At 41.7% G+C, this 19,789-nt stretch overlaps 3 protein-coding genes across 3 annotated transcripts in view; all 3 read right to left on the bottom strand.

Moving 5' to 3' along the window:
• LOC116054954 (NACHT, LRR and PYD domains-containing protein 12-like) overlaps positions 1–19,789 on the bottom strand; it is a 752,812-nt gene that overhangs the window by 727,815 nt on the left and 5,208 nt on the right. The gene's annotated exons all lie outside the window — the stretch shown is intronic.
• Positions 1–19,789, bottom strand: part of LOC116038066 (NACHT, LRR and PYD domains-containing protein 3-like) — a 1,733,742-nt gene that overhangs the window by 698,099 nt on the left and 1,015,854 nt on the right. Inside the window, exons 8-12 of the mRNA XM_036001598.1 lie at positions 17,639–17,746; positions 15,706–15,813; positions 15,327–15,434; positions 12,019–12,097; positions 11,614–11,842 (exon numbers count right to left, since the gene is read on the bottom strand). Of these exons, the coding sequence (XP_035857491.1) occupies positions 11,614–11,842; positions 12,019–12,097; positions 15,327–15,434; positions 15,706–15,813; positions 17,639–17,746 (632 nt within the window). The remainder of the gene's footprint in view (positions 1–11,613; positions 11,843–12,018; positions 12,098–15,326; positions 15,435–15,705; positions 15,814–17,638; positions 17,747–19,789) is intronic.
• The window catches only part of LOC116034665 (NACHT, LRR and PYD domains-containing protein 12-like), a 575,637-nt gene that overhangs the window by 167,835 nt on the left and 388,013 nt on the right, over positions 1–19,789 (bottom strand). The gene's annotated exons all lie outside the window — the stretch shown is intronic.

Below are 19,789 nucleotides of genomic sequence, written 5' to 3' on the forward strand. Positions count from 1 at the left end.
AATGATAGTTCCAGTATGGATCTCATCACTTAACACCCCTGACATTGAAACCCTGATGTATGCCCTATTAGATACTCAGAGTAATCATACATTTGTTGATCAGGAGGTGTGTGAAAAGATGCAAGCAGTGATGGAGCCAGTAAAGCTGAAGCTATCCACTATGATGGGAAAAGACTCAATTGTGAAAACTCAGAGAGTCAGTGGATTACGAGTCAGAGGGTACGCCTCAGACAGCTTCATAGACTTGCCTCCTGCCTATACAAGGGACTTAATTCCCCTTGAGCGTTCGCACATTCCCACCTGCGATACAGCCAACAAGTGGAAACACCTTTCAGTCATAGCTCGCGAAATGCCCCCACTAATGGATTGTGGGGTAGGTTTACTGATTGGCTATGACTGCTCCAGAGCACAGGCGCCACGACAGGTCATCACTGGAGGTGATTATGAGCCTTATGCTACTAGGACTGACCTAGGTTGGAGCATCGTAGGAGGTGAACCACAGCTCGTGAGATCTAAGGATGTGACTGGTCTGTGTCATCGCTTATCAGTCAGGGAGATTCCACCTGTGACACCGGCTGCTGTTATTAGAGCGCTTGAGTCCGATTTTGCAGACACAAGACCAGGAGAAAAGACCATATCGCAAGAAGATATTCAGTTCCTGCCGGTCGTAAAAGAAAGAATTAAGCAGAACGAGTGTGGTCACCTCAATAAGAAGCTTGCCTTAGTCCGGCTGAAGCACCTTAAAAGGAAACTGGACAGAGATCCTAAATTCAAAGATGATTATGTGAGATTTATGGAAGGAGTCTTCAAAGATGGTGACGCAGAGAGAGCAGACAAGCGATCAGAATCAGGAAACACATGGTACATTCCACACCAAGGGGTTTACCATCCCAGAAAACCAGATAAAATCAGGGTCATTTTTGACTGCTCTGCCAAGTATGAAGGCACTGCCTTGAATGACCATCTGCTAACAGGACCTGATCTCACAAATGGAATGACTGGAGTGCTCTGCAGGTTCCGTAAGCATCCCATCGCAATCATGTGTGATATGGAAAAGATGTTCCACAGGTTTCAAGTTAGCAAAGAAGACAGAGATTATCTGCTGTTTCTGTGGTGGGAAAATGGAGACACAAATACAGAGCCTATAGAATATCGTATGAAGGTTCACCTCTTTGGAGCATCATCATCTCCAGGCTGTGCCAATTATGGCATGAAGCATCTCGCCAGCCAGAATGAGAGAGAGCATCCTTCAGCAGCTAGCTTCATCAAAAAACATTTCTACGTAGATGATGGCTTAATAAGCCTAGAGTCTGTTGATGAGGCAATCAAGCTGGTGAACGAAGCCCAAGCTGTGTGCGCAAAAGGAAAGTTGCACCTTCACAAGTTCCTTTCCAACAATCGAGAGGTGCTGGAGTCTATCAGTGTCACTGAACGTGCTAATGAGGTGAAGAATGTGGATCTCCGCTATGATGGCCTTCCAGAACAGAGAGTCTTAGGAGTACGGTGGAATGTGGAAAAGGACGTCTTCTCCTTCAAGATCTCACTTGACGAGAAACCATCCACACAACGTGGAATTCTCTCCATTGTGGCCTCTTTGTATGATCCGTTAGGATTCCTAGCCCCATTCATAATATCTGGAAAGAGGGTGCTGCAAGAGATGTGTCAGAAGGGCATCGGTTGGGATGACCCACTACCCAAAGAGTTGAAGTCAAGGTGGGAGAGTTGGTTAAATGACTTAGGAAACCTTGAAAAGATTCAGATCCCTAGGTGTTTCACACCTGAAAACTTCGGCAAGGTTCTGAAAGTTGAGCTGCATCACTTTTCCGATGCCAGCAGTCAAGGCTATGGACAGTGCTCATACATCAGATTGGTGAGCGAAGATAATGTACACTGTGCCCTGGTTTTGGGTAAAGCGAGAGTGGCCCCTACAAATATTGTCACAATCCCAAGATTAGAGCTGACCGCAGCAGTGATCTCAGCTGCTGTGAGCAGTATGCTGAAGGAGGAGCTGGAGCTCAGGGTTGACAGAGAGTATTTTTGGACAGATTCCCAAGTAGTTCTTGGGTATATCAACAATGAAGCTCGAAGGTTTCATGTCTTTGTTGCAAATCGTGTCCAGAGAATAAGGGAAACCACAAACTCAGGACAGTGGTACTACGTCGACACAGTGGAGAACCCTGCTGATTACGCCTCGAGAGGCCTCAAGGTAGCAGAGCTGATCAACTCGAATTGGTTCATGGGGCCCAAGTTCCTATGGGAGAGAGAAGTAGTTACAAACCGAGGGTCTTCAGAGCTGCTGGTGGGAGACCCTGAGGTTAAAACAATCCAAGTACTGAAAACTGAGGCTGCAAGGCAAGTTGAGTCTCAAGAGCGACTGTCACGTTTCTCAAAATGGACCACAGTGGTAAACGTCATTGCTCGGATTCAACGGTTAGCTAAGAGGATAAATAAGTCAACCCCCTTAAATGTGGAGGAAAGAAGGGGGGCTACACTCACTCTCATAAAGCTAGCACAACAACATGCCTTCAAAGAAGAGTTGCATATACTCAGTCAGGAATCAGGAAAGCTGCCTTGTAACCACCAACTGTATCAGTTTGACCCATTCCTCCAAGATGGTGTTATGAGAGTGGGAGAACGACTGAGGAGAGCATCTGCTCCTCTCGATCTGAGACACCCAATTATTCTTCCAAGAGATGGTGTTGTCACACGGCTCATCCTTGCACACCATCATAATAAAACATAGCACCAGGGCAGAGGACAAACCCTCAATGAACTGAGAGCAAATGGATACTGGATTGTTGGCTGTAGTAAGGCAGTAGCACAGCACATAAGGCAGTGTGTTCGCTGTAGAAGAGCTCGTGGGCCACCAGAAGAACAACGGATGTCAGATCTACCCACAGACCGCGTTGATTCTTCACCACCGTTCACCTACTGCGGCATGGACTGTTTTGGTCCGTTCTATACTAAGCAGGGTCGCAAGGAACACAAACGGTATGGTCTCCTGTTCACGTGCCTATGCTCCAGAGCAGTCCACATAGAGATGTTGGAAGACATGACGACCGATGCATTCATCAATGCCTTACGGCATTTCATAGCCATCCGTGGAGCTGTTCGACATATTAGATCAGATCAAGGATCCAACTTTGTGGGAGCAAGAAATGAATTGGAAAGAGCTCTAAACGAAGTAAACAAAGAAAGAGTAAATGCATATCTGGCAGATAAGCAGTGTGACTTCCTCATGAATGTGCCAGGCTCAAGTCATGCTGGAGGCATATGGGAACGGCAGATCAGGACGGTCAGGGGTGTGTTATGCTCAGTCATTGCACATGGTGCTGGAAGGTTGGATGATGGTTCTTTAAGGACATTCCTTTATGAAGCCATGTCCATTGTAAATAACCGCCCACTCACTGTTGACAGTATTAGTGATCCCACAAGCTTAGAGCCACTAACACCCAACCATCTGATTACCATGAAATCCTCTGTTCCTCTGCCTCCACCGGGTAAATTTGTAGAGGAAGATTTGTATGCCAGAAAGCGGTAGAGACGAGTGCAATATCTGTCGGAACAATTCTGGAACAGATGGAGAAAGGAATATCTCGCCAACATCGCTCTTAGGCAAAAGTGGCATGCTTCAAGACGCAATGTGCAAGTTGGGGATATTGTGATTGTCAAGGAAGGAGAGCTCCCTCGAAATGAATGGAAACTTGCCAGAGTTCTTGAGGTTCGTATGGATGATGACGGACTAGTTTGGAGAGTTATGCTTCAGATAGGAGAGCGGAAGTTAGGAAAAGGAGCTCTCAGCAAGCCCTCCACTGTTGAACGACCAATTCAAAAGTTAGTGGTTCTTGTAGAGAGAAGCTGAATCAAAAAAAAAAAAAAAAATTAACCATCTGCCTCTTAACTTAGTCAGTCACTCGTGTATCCCTTTCTTAGTGTAGGGAATCAAGTTTAACTTGTGTGTGGAAAATCAGTTTTCCCAATTGATATTATAACATGCAACTGTGTGTGGAGATATTTAGATGTCAATTTGACTGAAGAGTTTTGTACACTGTTGATTAACCATATTGCTCAGGTTTGCAGATGTTCTTTGAGTGATCTTTAACAAAGTGCTTGGAAATTACCATTGATTCGTTTTGAAGAGTGTGTAATGTGTTAAACTTTACCTTTCTTTTGGTTATTAATTTAATCAAAGGTAATTTGGTGGGAGTGTAGCTGACGCTGGAAAGTGTATATTTGTTGCAATGACAACACCGAAAATTAATATAAGTGATCTGTACTATTGCTAGGTGTTTTCAGTTTTATATATTATTATAAAACATTGTTCACTGAATTTTGAGTTCTTTATGAGTTAAACTGAGTTGTATTTTGTCTTTTGGTATATTCAGTACGAACGACCTTTATTTTGGTAAGCTACAAGATTCAGGGCTGGATGTTTTGGTGAGAAGCGCGAACGGAGGAGAAAAAATGGCGACAGTGAATAGCGAACTGTTAAGCTCCTGTTTTGTTTTATTCTACTGCTGGTCTACCAGGCGAACACGTTTTCATGGTGTTCCATCATACTTCTATAAGGAATAAAGGTGAATATGGACATCAGTATGAAGTGTGGACTCCTTCATGACCAGGGTAGTTACACCCTGGTTATACTTGGAGCAAAGTTTCATGTTGTGTCGAGCCTTCTTAGTGTTCTACAAATAGCGATTTTGATGTGATCATAGTAGTGCCCCTAGCACTCCCATTCAAAAGGCCATTTGACCGAAAACGAAAATACGGTCAATTTTAAAAGTGGCGCTTCTGTCCTAATTATGCTTTTAAATGAAAGTATGACTCAGATACATTCACAAAAAGACCCTAGGTCGTATTTTGGCGAAAGAGTTACGCTTTAAGAAACAGGGCGATCCGGTGATTCTCCGCAGTGGGAGTGTCACTGAAACAGCCCATTTGTGTAACATCCTGTTGTTTTCTTAAACCCCAAACAAAGCACAAGTAGACTTTATATTTCACAATTACTGTTTTCCAGTGCTCTTGAAAGCAGAGAGGAGAGAGAGAAAGAAAAGAGACCAGCGAGTGCTTTGTTGTTGGAGGAAACAGTTCAGTTCTTGTGTTTAGTTTATTCCCCTCAGAGGCAGTGATGTTTCCTGTTTCCTGTACGGGACTCTCACACCACCTCAAACCAGAGCTCAAAACACACTGACAAGTCTGATCTCCGGTTACATGATTGGCCACCGCAGCATTACATGGGGTTGCGTTTTTTAAAAAGTTGAGTCAGTCTGGTGTAAAAAGGATTCAAGGATTTATTGCACCAACTTATGAGCCCTAAAGGTTAAAAACCCAAGCACTTTGTTACATTTGGAACATTTAAAAAGTTGAATCTGGTTAGTGGTAACTGGTGTGTTCTTGTGAGAGAAAGAAAGGACTTTTATTTTATTTTATAGGGTAACTTACCTTTGTAAAATTTAAGTCAACTGCCAAAGTTTCATATTTAAGTGAAAAAGGGTTAGAGGACACTTGTTTGAAATGTATTGGTAGCAATCTAGACATTTGTTTCTGGGGAAATACCGATATAGCTCATAGTGTATTGGGTAGTTCAACAGTGGTTTATTGATTATTTCTTTATAATTACTTATGCCTATAATAATAACATCCACTGGTAAAGGGAGATTTAGCCAATTCACCATCAACTGCTAAGCTCTCGGCATCCTGTTCAGTAAAACATTGAAATAGAAAGTAACCTCATCTTATATTATGGTTCCAGTGCCAGGAAGGGGTTAAACTAGTGTAACACACAGCTGAATTCTCTTAGAGCAAACTTAAAACACACTCACACTTCCTCACACCAGGTCTCAGTCTCTGCGGTCCACCATGGTCCACCCTGCAGGAAGAAACAAAGACACAATCAACTTCATACTCCAGGTCTGTGGATAATTTCAAGGTTTAACCATCATAGTGTGAAATGAGACAGAGTGAGACTACGTCGACTCTGCAGCTTGTTCAAGTCAAACTCAGGGCAATGCTGCTAAAGCTGTCACAGTGTGGTTACACTGAAGCCCCATAAACATGATACGCAATTTTCTCTCTGCGCACCGCTAGGTAGGGCGCAGAACAAAGCACAGAGAGCAAAGTGCAGCGCAGGTAAAGGTCATCAAGGGTGGCAAGGAAGCTATTTCCAATTGCTAGGTAATGACATGCCATTATCTTATTGGTTGCACCTTCGAAAGATCAGCGGCAACTAGGTCAAAGTTGAAATAATTTGAACGTTGAGCGCAGCACAAAGCGGCAAATCTGCAATGCCAGGGGTAGCACAGTACATAGTTGGACGCCACCGCCTTCCCCGTAGGAAATCAATGGAACAACCACCGCAGAACGGTTTTGCCGCCTATCATGTGTAGGCGGCTTTACTCTGAGACATGCACAACAGCATTCTCTATGCCCTGGTGACAGACTGACAGGCTGGAAGTTTGGAGGGGTTTTATTTAGTTTGCGTGTAAAATGGTCTAAATAAATGACATGTAAATAGGATAAAAAGGTTTTGCTTATTTTTCTAACTTAAAGCGTAACTCTTGGCAAAATGCAACCTAGGGTCTTTTTGTGAATGTACCCGAGTCAGACTTTCGTTTAAAAGCATATTTAGGACAGAATCGCCACTTTTAAGATTTACTGTATCTTAGTTTTTCGGTAAAATGGCCGTTTGAATGGGAGTGCTAGGGTCACTTTTATGCTAGCCTCAAAATAGCTATTTTTAAAACACTAAGAAGGCTCGACACAACATTAAACTTTGCTCAAAGTATGACCAGGGTCTCTACACCTTAACAAAAGCATTGACAACATTGTTTGTGTACCCAGAGTTTACTAAAAAGAAAGGTTTTGAGCAACTCACTGTAGCTGTTGTTCTTCCGGTCGCCATCTATCGAGCCAGTCAAAAATAGTCGAGGGAGGAGAGTAAAGATGGAAAGCTCCAAAAGCTTAGTTCCATATAAATGCACGGATAATTCGTTGTTTTGTTTTTAGTGAAACACAATATTGACCTTGTAGTTGAAAACCATTTCCTCCTATGGAGTCCGTTCATTCACATTCAGAGATTGTCTATTTTTGACTGGGAAAATGGCGGATAGTGTAAACAACAACTGCTAACGCGAGTTGCTCAAAACCTTTTTTAGTAAAACTCAGTTTAGTGTAAACTCTGGTTACACAAACAACAACAAACAATGTTGTCAATGCTTTTGTTAAGGTGTAGAGCACCTGGTGATACTTCAAGCATAGTTTCATGTTCAACGAGAATACGATGAATCTTAAAATTGGCGATTCCGTCCTAAATATGCTTTTAAACGAAAGTTTGACTCAGGTACATTCAAAAAAGACCCTAGGTTGCATTTTGGCGAGAGTTACGCTTTAATTTAATTATTTTGTAAGCTACCAAAAAAGGTCCCGTTTGGTACTGGTACCAATTTCAGCTACCTGTATCGCTACAAAAGTTGATTAGGAAAAGTGAGTACTCAACTTAAATGTATGTTGCATAAAATTGATATGCAAGTTGATTACATCTTATTTTGTTAATGCCAATCGAATCATTTCAAACCTTCGACCTTGAGTAAAAATCAGTATTTGTGTTATACGATTGAGAACCCCTGTAATACTCCTTCACTTAGATCCTCCATTAAACATGAACCAGCGTTTCTCAGTTAGTGACAAAAAAAAAAAAAAAGTGTTCGTCCGTCGATACCTGAGAATGTCAAGTCTCCAGTTTGGATTCTCCAGTAAAGTAGAAAGCAGCTTCACTCCTGAGTCTCCTGGATGATTGTAGCTCAGGTCCAGCACTCTCAGATGGGAGGGGTTGAAGCTCAGAGCTGAGGCCAGAGAAGTACAGCCTTCCTCTGAGATCATACAGCCTGAGAGACTACACACACACACACACACACACACACACACACACACACACACACACACACACACACACACACACACACACACACGGTCATGACAATTCAGGTACGACCTGGCCACAACCCGGGAGCAATACATAAAAATTACCCTTAGTGCTAGAAATGGGTGGGGCTTTACAGTCCAGCTGTACACAACAAGAACTAATGGTGTGTAGCTACTTTAAATTTTCATTGTCCAGTAGAGAGACAAATAAACCTTATTTTATAATTGTTTTGCAGTGATTACATTCTAAAGCACAAATAAATAATCAGATGATTTTGTGGAGACTGATTTCTCCTCCTCTGAATATTTATTGCAGCAGCTGGATAAGGAAGTAGGTTTACACTAGTATTGATTTTTGACTGGGAATGCATTTAATTGCTCCTTCCTGCTGTTGTTGAAGCTGCCTGTACAAACCAGGCGTAATTAGTGAGTCACTAATTTTAGGCTCAGAGCTGAATGCTAAATGTAGCCTATTTTGCATTGCTTCTAATGCTGTTCCGCCGTTCTAACTTACTGTGCATTGTGTAGGACTTTTATGTCTCTGTCTGTGATGTCAACATGCCTATCCTGATTTGGTATGGTTTCCCCATGGGCAAGTAACTGTCACTGTATTTGATGTTGACTTTAATTATGTGAAAAATGTGTAATGGTACTGGAGAAGATACATTCCGGTGTCAAAGACACTATACTATTTCATATACTGTATTTTTATATGGCAAAAAGGCCAAAAAGTTAGTAACATAAATAACTTAACATAAATAAATTAAAACTTAATTTATTCATGTTATATCTTACTGTGAGAGAGACAAGGTATTGTAAGACATGTATTGTCAAACTTTTGTTAAAAATAACAATTTTCACTATACGATCACAGTTAAAACAAGTTTAATAAAGAGCAGAACTCCTGATAACTTCTCAGCTGTGGGCTTCTATGTCTGTGATGTGGACATGCCTATCCTAATTCAGTCTGGTTTCCCCATGTGCAGATGCAGATCCACATACACAACGTAGTAAGACTGTCAAAAAGGGGATCGTCACATCAGCTTGAGCCTTCCTCAGGGTGTAGCGAAGGTAAGCTGAAAAGAGTAAAGGAAGCTAAAAAGAGAACAGAAGAGAGTAGCTGAGCTTCCGCCAGACAACTCTGACTTGCTTTTAGACGTTGCAGAGACTTTTGCGAAATAAAAAAGAGCAGGGCAGCGAGCTGGCCTTCTTGTTGTTGGACTATTTAGTAATATTAGCTGGCTTGCTATGTCTTGTGTTGTTGCACCTTTGGCTCTGTTAGCAGAGTTGTTGACTCACTAGATTTCGATTACAAGTAATGTAATCATAACAAATGCACGTGTAGAGATATCAATATTTATGATAGCAGTGTAGAAGTAAATGAAACTGTAGGGAAAAATATTTTTAATGTTACACAATGTTGCTTTAACTTGCATTGTTACTCAGGTCCTAACTAAACACGAACCTGAGAGTTTCCAGTCTGCAGTGTGGACTCTTCAGTCCAGAGGACAGATGCTTCACTCCTGAATCCTGCAGATTGTTGTTACTCAGGTCCAGCTCTCTCAGACTAGAGGACTGGGAGCTGAGAACTGAGGACAGAGCTTCACAGCTTCTCTCTGACAGGTTACAGCCACTCAGTCTGAAAAGGAATCAGCAACAGATAAGAACACAGATACAAACAAACAAAAACTAATTCTAATTAAAGAAAAACTGCATTTAATCTGGATAGTTGTGTGTGTACGTACAGAGCTTTGTTGGAGGATTTGACCACTGGCAGCAGCCTCAGAAGAGCCTCCTCTGAAGCGGAGTATTTCTTCAGGTTAAACACGTCCAGATTGTTTTCTGATGACAGTAAGATGAAGACCAGAGCTGACCACTGAGCAGGAGACAGTTTATTTGTGGAGAGACTTCCTGAACTCAGGGACTGTTGGATCTCCTCCACTAGAGAACCATCATTCAGTTCATTCAGACAGTGGAACAGATTGATGCTTCTCTCTGCAGACAGATCCTCACTGATTTTCGTCTTGATGAACTCAACTGTTTTCTGATTGGTCTGTGAGCAATTTCCTGTCTGTGTCATCCAACCTCGTAGGAGAGTCTGATTGGTCTGCAGTGAAAGACCCAGGAGGAAGCGAAGGAACAAGTCCAGGTGTCCATTTGGACTCTCTAAGGCCTTGTCCACAGCACTCTGATGGAGACGTTTTATTTTAGGTTTGACTCTGAAGGCATTAGGCAGCAGGGATGCTGATTGTTCTTCTGCCAGCAGGTTGACTCCAGAGTTGATGAATGTCAGATGGACATGAAGAGCAGCCAGGAACTCCTGAACACTCAGATGGACGAAGCAGAACACCTTGTCCTGATACAGTCCTCTCTCCTCTTGAAATATCTGTGTGAACACTCCTGAGTACACTGAGGCTTCTCTGATATCGATGCCACACTCTGTCAGGTCTGATTCATAGAAGATCAGGTTGCCTTTCTGCAGCTGCTCAAAAGCCAGTTTTCCCAGAGACTCAATCATCTTCCGGCTCTCTGGACTCCAGTGTGGATCTGTCTCAGCACCTCCATCATACTTGACGTTCTTCAGTTTGGACTGAACCACCAGGAAGTGGATGTACATCTCAGTCAGGGTCTTGGGCAGCTCTCCTCCCTCTCTGGTCTTCAACACCTTCTCCAGAACTGTAGCAGTGATCCAGCAGAAGACTGGGATGTGGCACATGTTGTGGAGACTTTGTGATGTCTTAATGTGGGAGATGATTCTGCTGGCCTGGTTCTTGTCTCTGAATCTCTTCCTGAAGTACTCCTCCTTCTGTGGGTCAGTGAATCCTCTGATCTCTGTCACCATGTCAACACACTCAGCAGGGATCTGATTGACTGCTGCAGGTCGTGTGGTTATCCAGAGGCGAGCAGAGGGAAGCAGTTTACCTCTGATGAGGTTTGTCAGCAGCACACCCACTGAGGTGGACTCTGTAACATCAGTCAGGATCTCAGTGTTGTGGAAGTCCAGAGGAAGTCGACACTCATCCAGACCGTCAAAGATGAACACAACCTGGAACTCTTCAAACCTGCAGATTCCTGCTTCTTTGGTTTCACTGAAGAAGTGATCAACAAGTTCCACCAAGCTGTACGTTTTCTCTTTCAGCACATTCAGCTCTCTGAAAGTCAATGGAAATATGAACTGGATGTCCTGGTTGGCTTTGCCTTCAGCCCAGTCCAAAGTGAACTTCTGTGTTAAGACTGTTTTCCCGATGCCAGCCACACCCTTTGTCATCACTGTTCTGATTGGTTCATCTCTTCCAGGTGGGGCTTTAAAGATGTCTTCATATCTGATTATTGTTTCTGGTCTGTCTGGTTTTCTGGATGCTGTTTCAATCTGTCTGACCTCATGTTCTTCATTGACCTTTAAAGTCCCTCCCTCCATGATGTAGATCTCTGTGAACATCTTATTCAGAACGGTTGAGTTTCCTGCTTTAGCAATCCCCTCAAACACACACTGGAACTTCTTCTTCTGGTTAGTCTTGAGTTTACGCTGACAAACTCCAGAATTACTTCCTGAAACAACACAAACAAGGAAGATCAATAAGTCAAATAATATATTTCAACATTAGATGTCCTCAAAGAATAAGTATATATTTTAATGCATATTCTCAGACATTAGTAAATGTCCCATTTTTAAATCTATTAAAATCCTCTTACTGTTCTGCAGACAGTCAGCCAGCTCCTCCTGCTTCATTCTCCTCAGGAAGTGCAGTGTGATCTTCAGAAATGCCTCTCTGCTGCTCCTCCTCTGCTCTTCATCCTCACCATCCAAAACCTTCTTATCTTCCCTCTGACTCTCTAAGTATTCTGGGTAATCTGGAGTCAGAACCTTCTGAAACTTCTTCAGCTCGTTTTTAACAAAAGTGACGATGCTTTCCTCCAACAGCTGGAACAGAATGATAAACTCAACATTTAGTTTAAATAACTCAACATGTGATTCACCTCTCAGTCTGAAGGCCTGCTGGTTTGAAAAGAGCAGCATGGAGACTATTGGGATCTGAATGGTAGTTTATCATTTAATCTGTGGTTAGTAATGAAAACCTTATTTTAATATGTACACACCATAAATATGGAGTCCAGGTCTGTTTGATGCTGCAGGTCAGACTGACCACCGAGGCTCTCTGAGCTCTCCTGCTGAACTCTGTAGAGAAAACATCAAGTGAAGAACATTTAATGATCTGTGCACAGTCCTGGTGATGACAAAATGGGAACTGTGGCTACTGAGGTAACACAATGGAGTGTGATGTGGTTCAGGTCAATAGTTTAGATACAGACATGGATGCGGCCATTGGCTACATCACCAAATGCATCAATGACATCATATCAAGGATTACTGTACGGACATTCCCAAATCAAAAGAAACTTCTTTTAACAGGGACAGCAATGCCACAATATGAGCCACTAAATGGCAGAAGGGTACTTCACAACAACAGTTTTCTTTTTAAAGAGGTTCAATTGAATACACCATTAGTTTGAGGATTTGTTTGGAGCCAACATGCTTTATCTTCGTTGTTTGTTTCCATTACTCACTCACAGGGAAGGCAAAATGTTCCCACACCATTGAATTCAGGGGAGAAGGAGAATTTTCCAGTTCTGTTGTTTCTCCATCATCTCCAACTTTGATGAATAAATGTTACCCAGTGTCTTTAGCTGCATGCTACCAGCCGGTAAGCTAAACTGTGTCTGTTTTTTATCTTTGATCGTGCGCAAGTAGGCTGGGGTGTAGAGAGAAAACAATACTGGGGGAATTGTAGATGGTGCTCCTGATTTAGATAGTCCAAATTGAAAGGTCATTTGGATAAATTCTGGAATTTAAAATCCAAATTGTGACATGTAGCATATTGACAAATGCCTACAACTCAGGGTTTTTGGATTTTGGAAGTACAAGAAGTCAGGTATGTGCTCTGGAGAGCTATGAGCAGTGTGAAGTAGTTTGGATCAATAGAAGTATATTTCCAGGATAATTGCCTGACATCTGGCGCGTGCCCTTCACCTTCCGATCGCTGTGTTGCCGTTCTCCAAATCCTTTTGCTACGGGAAAAAACAACACATTACAATCTAGCGAGCTACAAACTGAAAATGGCAAGTTTTCAAAAAATGAAGATCGTGCAACAAGGCAGGCCTCCTTGGTTCTTTTAGGGAATGATTGTAAAGATTTAAAAATAATGTTTACGGCATTTGCTATCTAACTGGGACATTTTGGGAAAGATTGGTGGGATTGCTGTGGACAAAGTACACACGGAATTACACTGGTAAGAGCCAATGAGGTTTAACCATGTATCAGCTAATTTAAATAGCTCACGTTACTGTATTGTGTCAATAGTTAACTTCATTTAAAGGGATATTTCACCGTTGGAAAGATGAATATATCTTTAAATTTGGTCACTTATGTAGTAGAAATGTGAATTTATTTTTAGAAATTGGTGGCTTCTAGGCCGAGAAAAGCCAGAAAATGTGTTTTTGGCTCATGTGGATGAAAGACACCAAATCCCACAATGCACTTGCTTCGCTGCTTTAGCGTCTACTCCCAAGCCACGCCTACCGTTACAGACAGTGAGACAGTCAACTCAACTTTAGTGTGTTTTATTCTCATTTCAACCATATACACGAAACAACGTTTCACCGTGGCTCAATTGGTTACACAATTAAAATATATAAAAACGAACGATCGACCTACGAAACATGTAGTCCAGTTTGTTGTCTAATGAGCAGATACTTGCAAGCAGGATTAATGAAAAAATTATTTTCCACCGGCAAACTCGTTCAACGTTCTCCGCTGATGATGTCCCTTTACCGACCAGAGGATTTGAGCAGCACCGCTGGTCTCCATAGCCGGCGGGCGAAGCTGTGTCGAGTATTCCGTCTGTAATAAAGTGTCCTGCATATTCTCTGATCTGTACCAATGTATCCCGGTGGTACACATGTGCGGTAGTTTGAATGCACATAATTGTTGTTCTAAAATTTCCTTCGGGATGAATGAATCTATCTATCTAAAGTTTTGATGCTGAGAAGCCACTAAGCTACACGAGGATTCAAGATGGCTGACTCTCGTTTTGGTTCGTGAAATTTCGGAGAATGCCGACAGTCCAACCCACTATGGGCTATGCAGAAATAGCTCCTAGTACTGGCTGTAGTCCTTTGCCTCTGGGCAAAAACCTTCCGATGATGCAAAAATCGTCGTTTTACGGCATCATTTTTTTCCAGACCCACAATCCAGAGATCTCCCCTCTCAGGGGGACATGAGGGAGGGAAGCACGGTCATTCAAAAATACTACCGTGTTTCTGCTGATACAAAGCTTAAAACTAAATCGGTGATGTATCCCTTTAATATTGAATGTGGCTTTTTCTTTTGCGGGATGCAAATGTTCCACCAAAACAAGTTCTTCCCGAGACTATTTTGCAGAGCCACCGTTGCTGCGTCCAGAGCTTAGCGCCGCCCAAGACAACTGTGATTGGTTAAAAGAAAAGCAAACAACTCAACCTCCTAGGTTGGCACATATTGTTTTTGTTGGCGTTTGTGGAGCCTGGGCTGTCTACAGAGACCACATTTTACAGTGTGTTCTAGGGACAGGCAGCTCGTGGATAGTGAGGAGATGTTTGCTGTATGTGACAAAAAATGTTGTAGCCTAAAAAACATGTGACATCGCTTAGAGCACCTTTAAGGTGTGTGCAGATAAACTGGAAGATGTCTTTGTAGACATTTTCAACCTCTCACTGCTCCAGAAAAACATTGAGCATTGTTTTTATGTCATTCTGCTGTCCCATTGTGGATGCTATGTATTATTATTGATGCTCAATGAAAATATATTGAAAAAATATATATATATATTTATATATCTGATTGGCTCAGCCTGACCCTCAGCCGTGTCACCTCCCTCTGAAGTTACAGACAGTTTTGAATTGTTGGTTACAAAGAGAAAACTGACAACTGGAGATGAGATTAAAAAGAAAAAACTGTTGGAGCAGGTAGTCTTTTGTTTTGTATGTAAATACAGTATGCAACGTATTCAAGTTTATTACTGTTTCTATTGTTATTAGTTAAGTCCAGTCATGGTGGTGATGAGGAGGAGGAAAATGATGAAGGGGAGGAGGACAGGTAGGAGGAGTATGGAGCAGGAGGAACCAGCACACATACATTGGGTTGTTTTGGTCTCTTCACGTAGTGTTATTATTTCTACTATTAAAATTACTTCCAAAAAAGGTTCTGATCTGGTTTATTGGCATTTCTTTAAATCAATTAATCTGTTTGGTGGTTCTGGTCCTGGTATCATTGGGCATCAGATCAAAACCACATTTTGTGGCATCGCCGAACCTCGACTATGAAGCTCTGATAATAAGAGTCTGATAATAACAAAGTTTTAAATTCTTACCTTTCATCAGCAGCTTGTCCATCTTTAAACTGAATAAGACGACCCATAGACCAGTCACTCTTCATGGACACACAGCTGGGTTCAGGTCCTGGTTTCTGTTGCTGCATCCTGATACAAACAAAGACAGTGGATGAGTAACTATTCACTAAAATGTAATCTGATGAAAGATGCTGTCTCATCTCAGTCGTTGGCTCTTTGTTGACTAATAAAGTAAGAAGTACATTTTATTTATATATTTATACAGTAGGTGTACACTGTGATGTCACTGCTGACACATTATATCGTTGAGTCTACAACAGACTACGAAACTCTGGACCAAATTTGGAGTCTTCTTCTCAGGAGAGGCAGATAATAACAAAGTTAATTTTCAAATTCTTACCTTCCATCAGCAGCTTGTCCATCTTTAAACTGAATAAGACGATCCATAGACCGGTCACTCTTCATGGACACACAGCTGGGTTCAGGTTCAGGTTTCTGCTGCTGCATCCTGATACAAACAAAGACAGTGGATGAGTAACTCATCATTGTCTCTTGTTTTTTATATAATATTAAATACTAATCACGTTAGTATTTCATATTGTATACATATATATTCAGTGTGAATCATGATGGAGGAGTGATGTGAGTGCTGAGCTCTAACATGGAGAAGAGTCCATCATCATCTCACCTCTGAGCTTTGGTCTGGTTGTCATGGTCCCCACACAGAGTGGGCTTTTTAGAGGGAGGGGCTCCCTCCTCTCTGTCCTCACACTGACTCATAGCAGAGTCCTCACCTGCTGGGAGACATGACCTCTGTTACTATAACAAGCTTTTCATCACAGGACACATTAGTTTCTCATTCCTCTCTAACATGTCACTAATACTGTAGAAAACAGTGAATCAGCTGCTCTTTCCTTCAGGCACACGCAAACCAAGTCTGTCTCAGTAGTTGGAAGATGGCTGTGGTTTGAATACAATGCATGATGCCCAGGTGGATCTAAGTAGTCTGACAAGTTCTGACACATCCTTCATTTTTCACTGATGATTTAAGCTGTCACACATCAGATGATGGAGTTCTACTATCTGTCCACTAGATGGAGCTAACTGACCATCTAATGAGCTAAAGATCAGCAACATCAACTCTGCTGCTCATGACTGTAAAAAAACAATAGGCTGTAACATAATATCTAGGGCTGAGGGGAAGTGGAACTAATGACTTTAGCTGATAATACTTCTATACTTTTATTTGATACACTAAATACATTTATCTGATAATACTTGTGTACTTTTAACTCAGTAGGCCTAATATCTTCAAAGTAGAACTTTAACTTGTACTAACGCAGTAGGCTTTGACAGTGTGTATTAGTACTTGTACTGCAGTACAGAATAAACATTAGAGACTTCAGACTCTTTCATGAGTTGTGTGTTTGAAATATAAATAATAAGTGAGTTTCAGTAATGTTTGATGAGTAATTTCTCATCCTCACACTAACAGATTAATTCCAGTCCTGTATCACTTTGTCAGCAGAGCTACATTTGATTTAACAAATATTGATTTGGAAACAGCTCCATTATGGTTAGCATGGTTAGCATTGGTTAGCTCCTGTTGTTAGAGCAGCTGGTGATCCTGAACACGGTGGCTGTTAGGATTACGAGTTGATAACTGTTACAGTTAACCCTATCCAAACTAAACTATTCTCCAACAAAACACAGTTTTACAGTTTATGTAGTGTTATTATTACTGTAGTGGCAATCTGTCGACAAAAAATGCCACTACAGGGAATTTGAAGCCATTTCCAACTCTTGCTGTTGCAAAAAATGAGGTCCTCCATCGTCGTGTAATTAATTCTTTATTGTATAAATGTATTTAAAAACACATACAAAAGACTGACTTGAAAGATTAAAAAACAAACAGACGAGATCTAAAAACCATCATTATCACAGAGCTGAGGTTGAAAAACTGTGTGGCTTCCTAGACTCAAAAACTCGTTACTGGCTCACCTGTGATTCCCTTCTACCCTGGCTGATTAGCCCATACACACAGGTGCGCAGGTGACGTAACCTAACGAACAACCCATTCACACAAACCTACCACCCACACACACCAACATGCACACACATCCAAATTGGCCACAACAATTACTACTATTAAATTACTTCCAAAAAAGGTTCTGATCTGGTTTATTGGCATTTCTTTAAATCAATTAATCTGTTTGGTGGTTCTGGTCCTGGTATCACTGGGCATCAGATCAAAACCACATTTTGTGGCATCGCCGAACCTCAACTATGAAACTCTAAGAGAGTCTGATAATAACAAAGTTTTAAATTCTTACCTTTCATCAACAGCTTGTCCATCTTTAAAGTCAATAAGACGACCCATAGACCGGTCACTCTTCATGGACACACAGCTGGGTTCAGGTCCTGGTTTCTGCTGCTGCATCCTGATACAAACAAAGACAGTGGATGAGTAACTATTCACCAAAATGTAATCTGATGAAAGATGCTGTCTCATCTCAGTCGTTGCTTTGTTGACTAATAAAGTAAGAAGTTAATTTTATTTATTTATTTATACAGTAGGTGTACACTGTGATGTCACTGCTGACACATTATATCGTTGAGTCTACAACAGACTACGAAACTCTGGACCAAATTTGGAGTCTTCTTCTCAGGAGAGGCAGATAATAACAAAGTTCATTTTCAAATTCTTACCTTCCATCAGCAGCTTGTCCATCTTTAAACTGAATAAGGCCGCCCTTAGACCGGTCACTCTTCATGGACACACAGCTGGGTTCAGGTCCTGGTTCAGGTCTTTGCTGCTGACTAATGAAAAGTAGTTTAAGTTGAAAATAATACTTTTAACTAGTTACATTAATTAATTAGCTCTGTTTTATAATAATATCAATAATATCATATAAGTCTTATTTTGAGAATTGAGTGTCAGGATGAATACTATAAATGGATCTGTCTCAGAGTAGATCATGTTGTGAACATGTGAACGTTTCTTAGTGCTGCTGTAGTAAAGGCTCCAAAGTTATGTTAGTGTTGCTATTATTTAGTACAGTTGACCATATTGTGTTTTAGGTTTCACGTATACTCTCGTTTATTCAGTGCTTGTAACAGGGGAGCCAAAGTGCGTGCTGGTTGGTATATTATAAATGACGTCACACAGTTAATAAGCACTAGGATAGAGTTAGTCGGTCAGTTGGATTGTAGTTGTGAGCAGCATCTTTCTTCAGAGTGTGCGTTAATGAGAAGAGTAACCGGCAATTTCCACTGGATGCGGAACGTCTGCGGAACGTCTCTGGAACGTCTCTGGAACGTCGACGGAGTCATTAGGTTTCCATTAAAGTCAATGTGTGTATTTCCACTGACTGCAGAACGTCTGCGTCCCGACTCCGTCCCAGCTCCGTCAGTCCGCAGCCCTCCGGAGCAGATACGCAGAGCTTCTATTTTTGACGGACGACGGAGAGCTCCGCAGCAATTCAGCACAATTCAGATTGTGCGGGACAGGAAGTCGAGCACAGAAACAAAATAAAACATCCGGATACTTTTCAAAATAAAATACACCGTGCTCACGGCAGGTCATATTTCCCTGCACTACACCTTGAAAACACAGCTCAGAGTAGTTTCCCCTCTACTCCTCTGGATGGAAACTAACTGGTGTTGGTTTTGTGGTTCTGTTTATAGAAACTACATCCTGTTATATCGCACGAACATACGTGAATTCGCGAGATCTCGTGGTCGGCTGGCTGCAGTCGTTACGCAACAAATCCGGACCTGGTGGGTATTGACGGACGGCGGAGCACGTAGCCGTTCCGCAGCGGAGCCGGTCCGCAGACGTTCCGCATCCAGTGGAAATTGCCGGTAAGTATTTCTATTGCATCACTCGTGATATTGTATTTCTTTGTTAAGTTTTTAAGGGGTTCGGCTCACCCGACTCAGTATGTTGGGTCAAAATATGTAACATTGTGTTTAAACATGTTTATACTTTTACCACTTGTTGTTACGATTGTTCAGTACTTTGTGGTTGAGTAAAATAAGAAGTGGTGTTAAATAGTGTTATCTGTGCCGCTATCGAGGCTTCTATATCGAGACTTTGCTAATTTCTTAGCAAAGTCTTTCTTTTGGAGTCGAGGCCTCCACCGTCTTTACCACGTCTGTCTGACAGTTCTCAAAGTGTGCACAGCTTTAGATTTAGAACAACAGTGTGTACATGGTATATCCAAAAATTTACTGTTATGAAAAAAGTGTTTGCCATTAGATGCACATGCTTGATTTTGAGATGTGTTTATGGTATTTTGAATGCAGTGTCTCATTTTAAAGGAGATGTGAGACATTTTGTGTGTGCAGTTTTGGGAATTGTGTGTAGAGTTTTGAAAAAAGGAGACATAGTTTTGAAAACATGTGTGTAAGCAGTTGGAAAAAAACGATAAAGCAAAGTTGTAATCCTGTGATTGGTCCTTGAATTCCATGGCCAAGTCTGA

Source organism: Sander lucioperca, chromosome 5 (assembly GCF_008315115.2).
Source record: "Sander lucioperca isolate FBNREF2018 chromosome 5, SLUC_FBN_1.2, whole genome shotgun sequence".
Lineage (NCBI taxonomy): Eukaryota > Metazoa > Chordata > Actinopteri > Perciformes > Percidae > Sander > Sander lucioperca.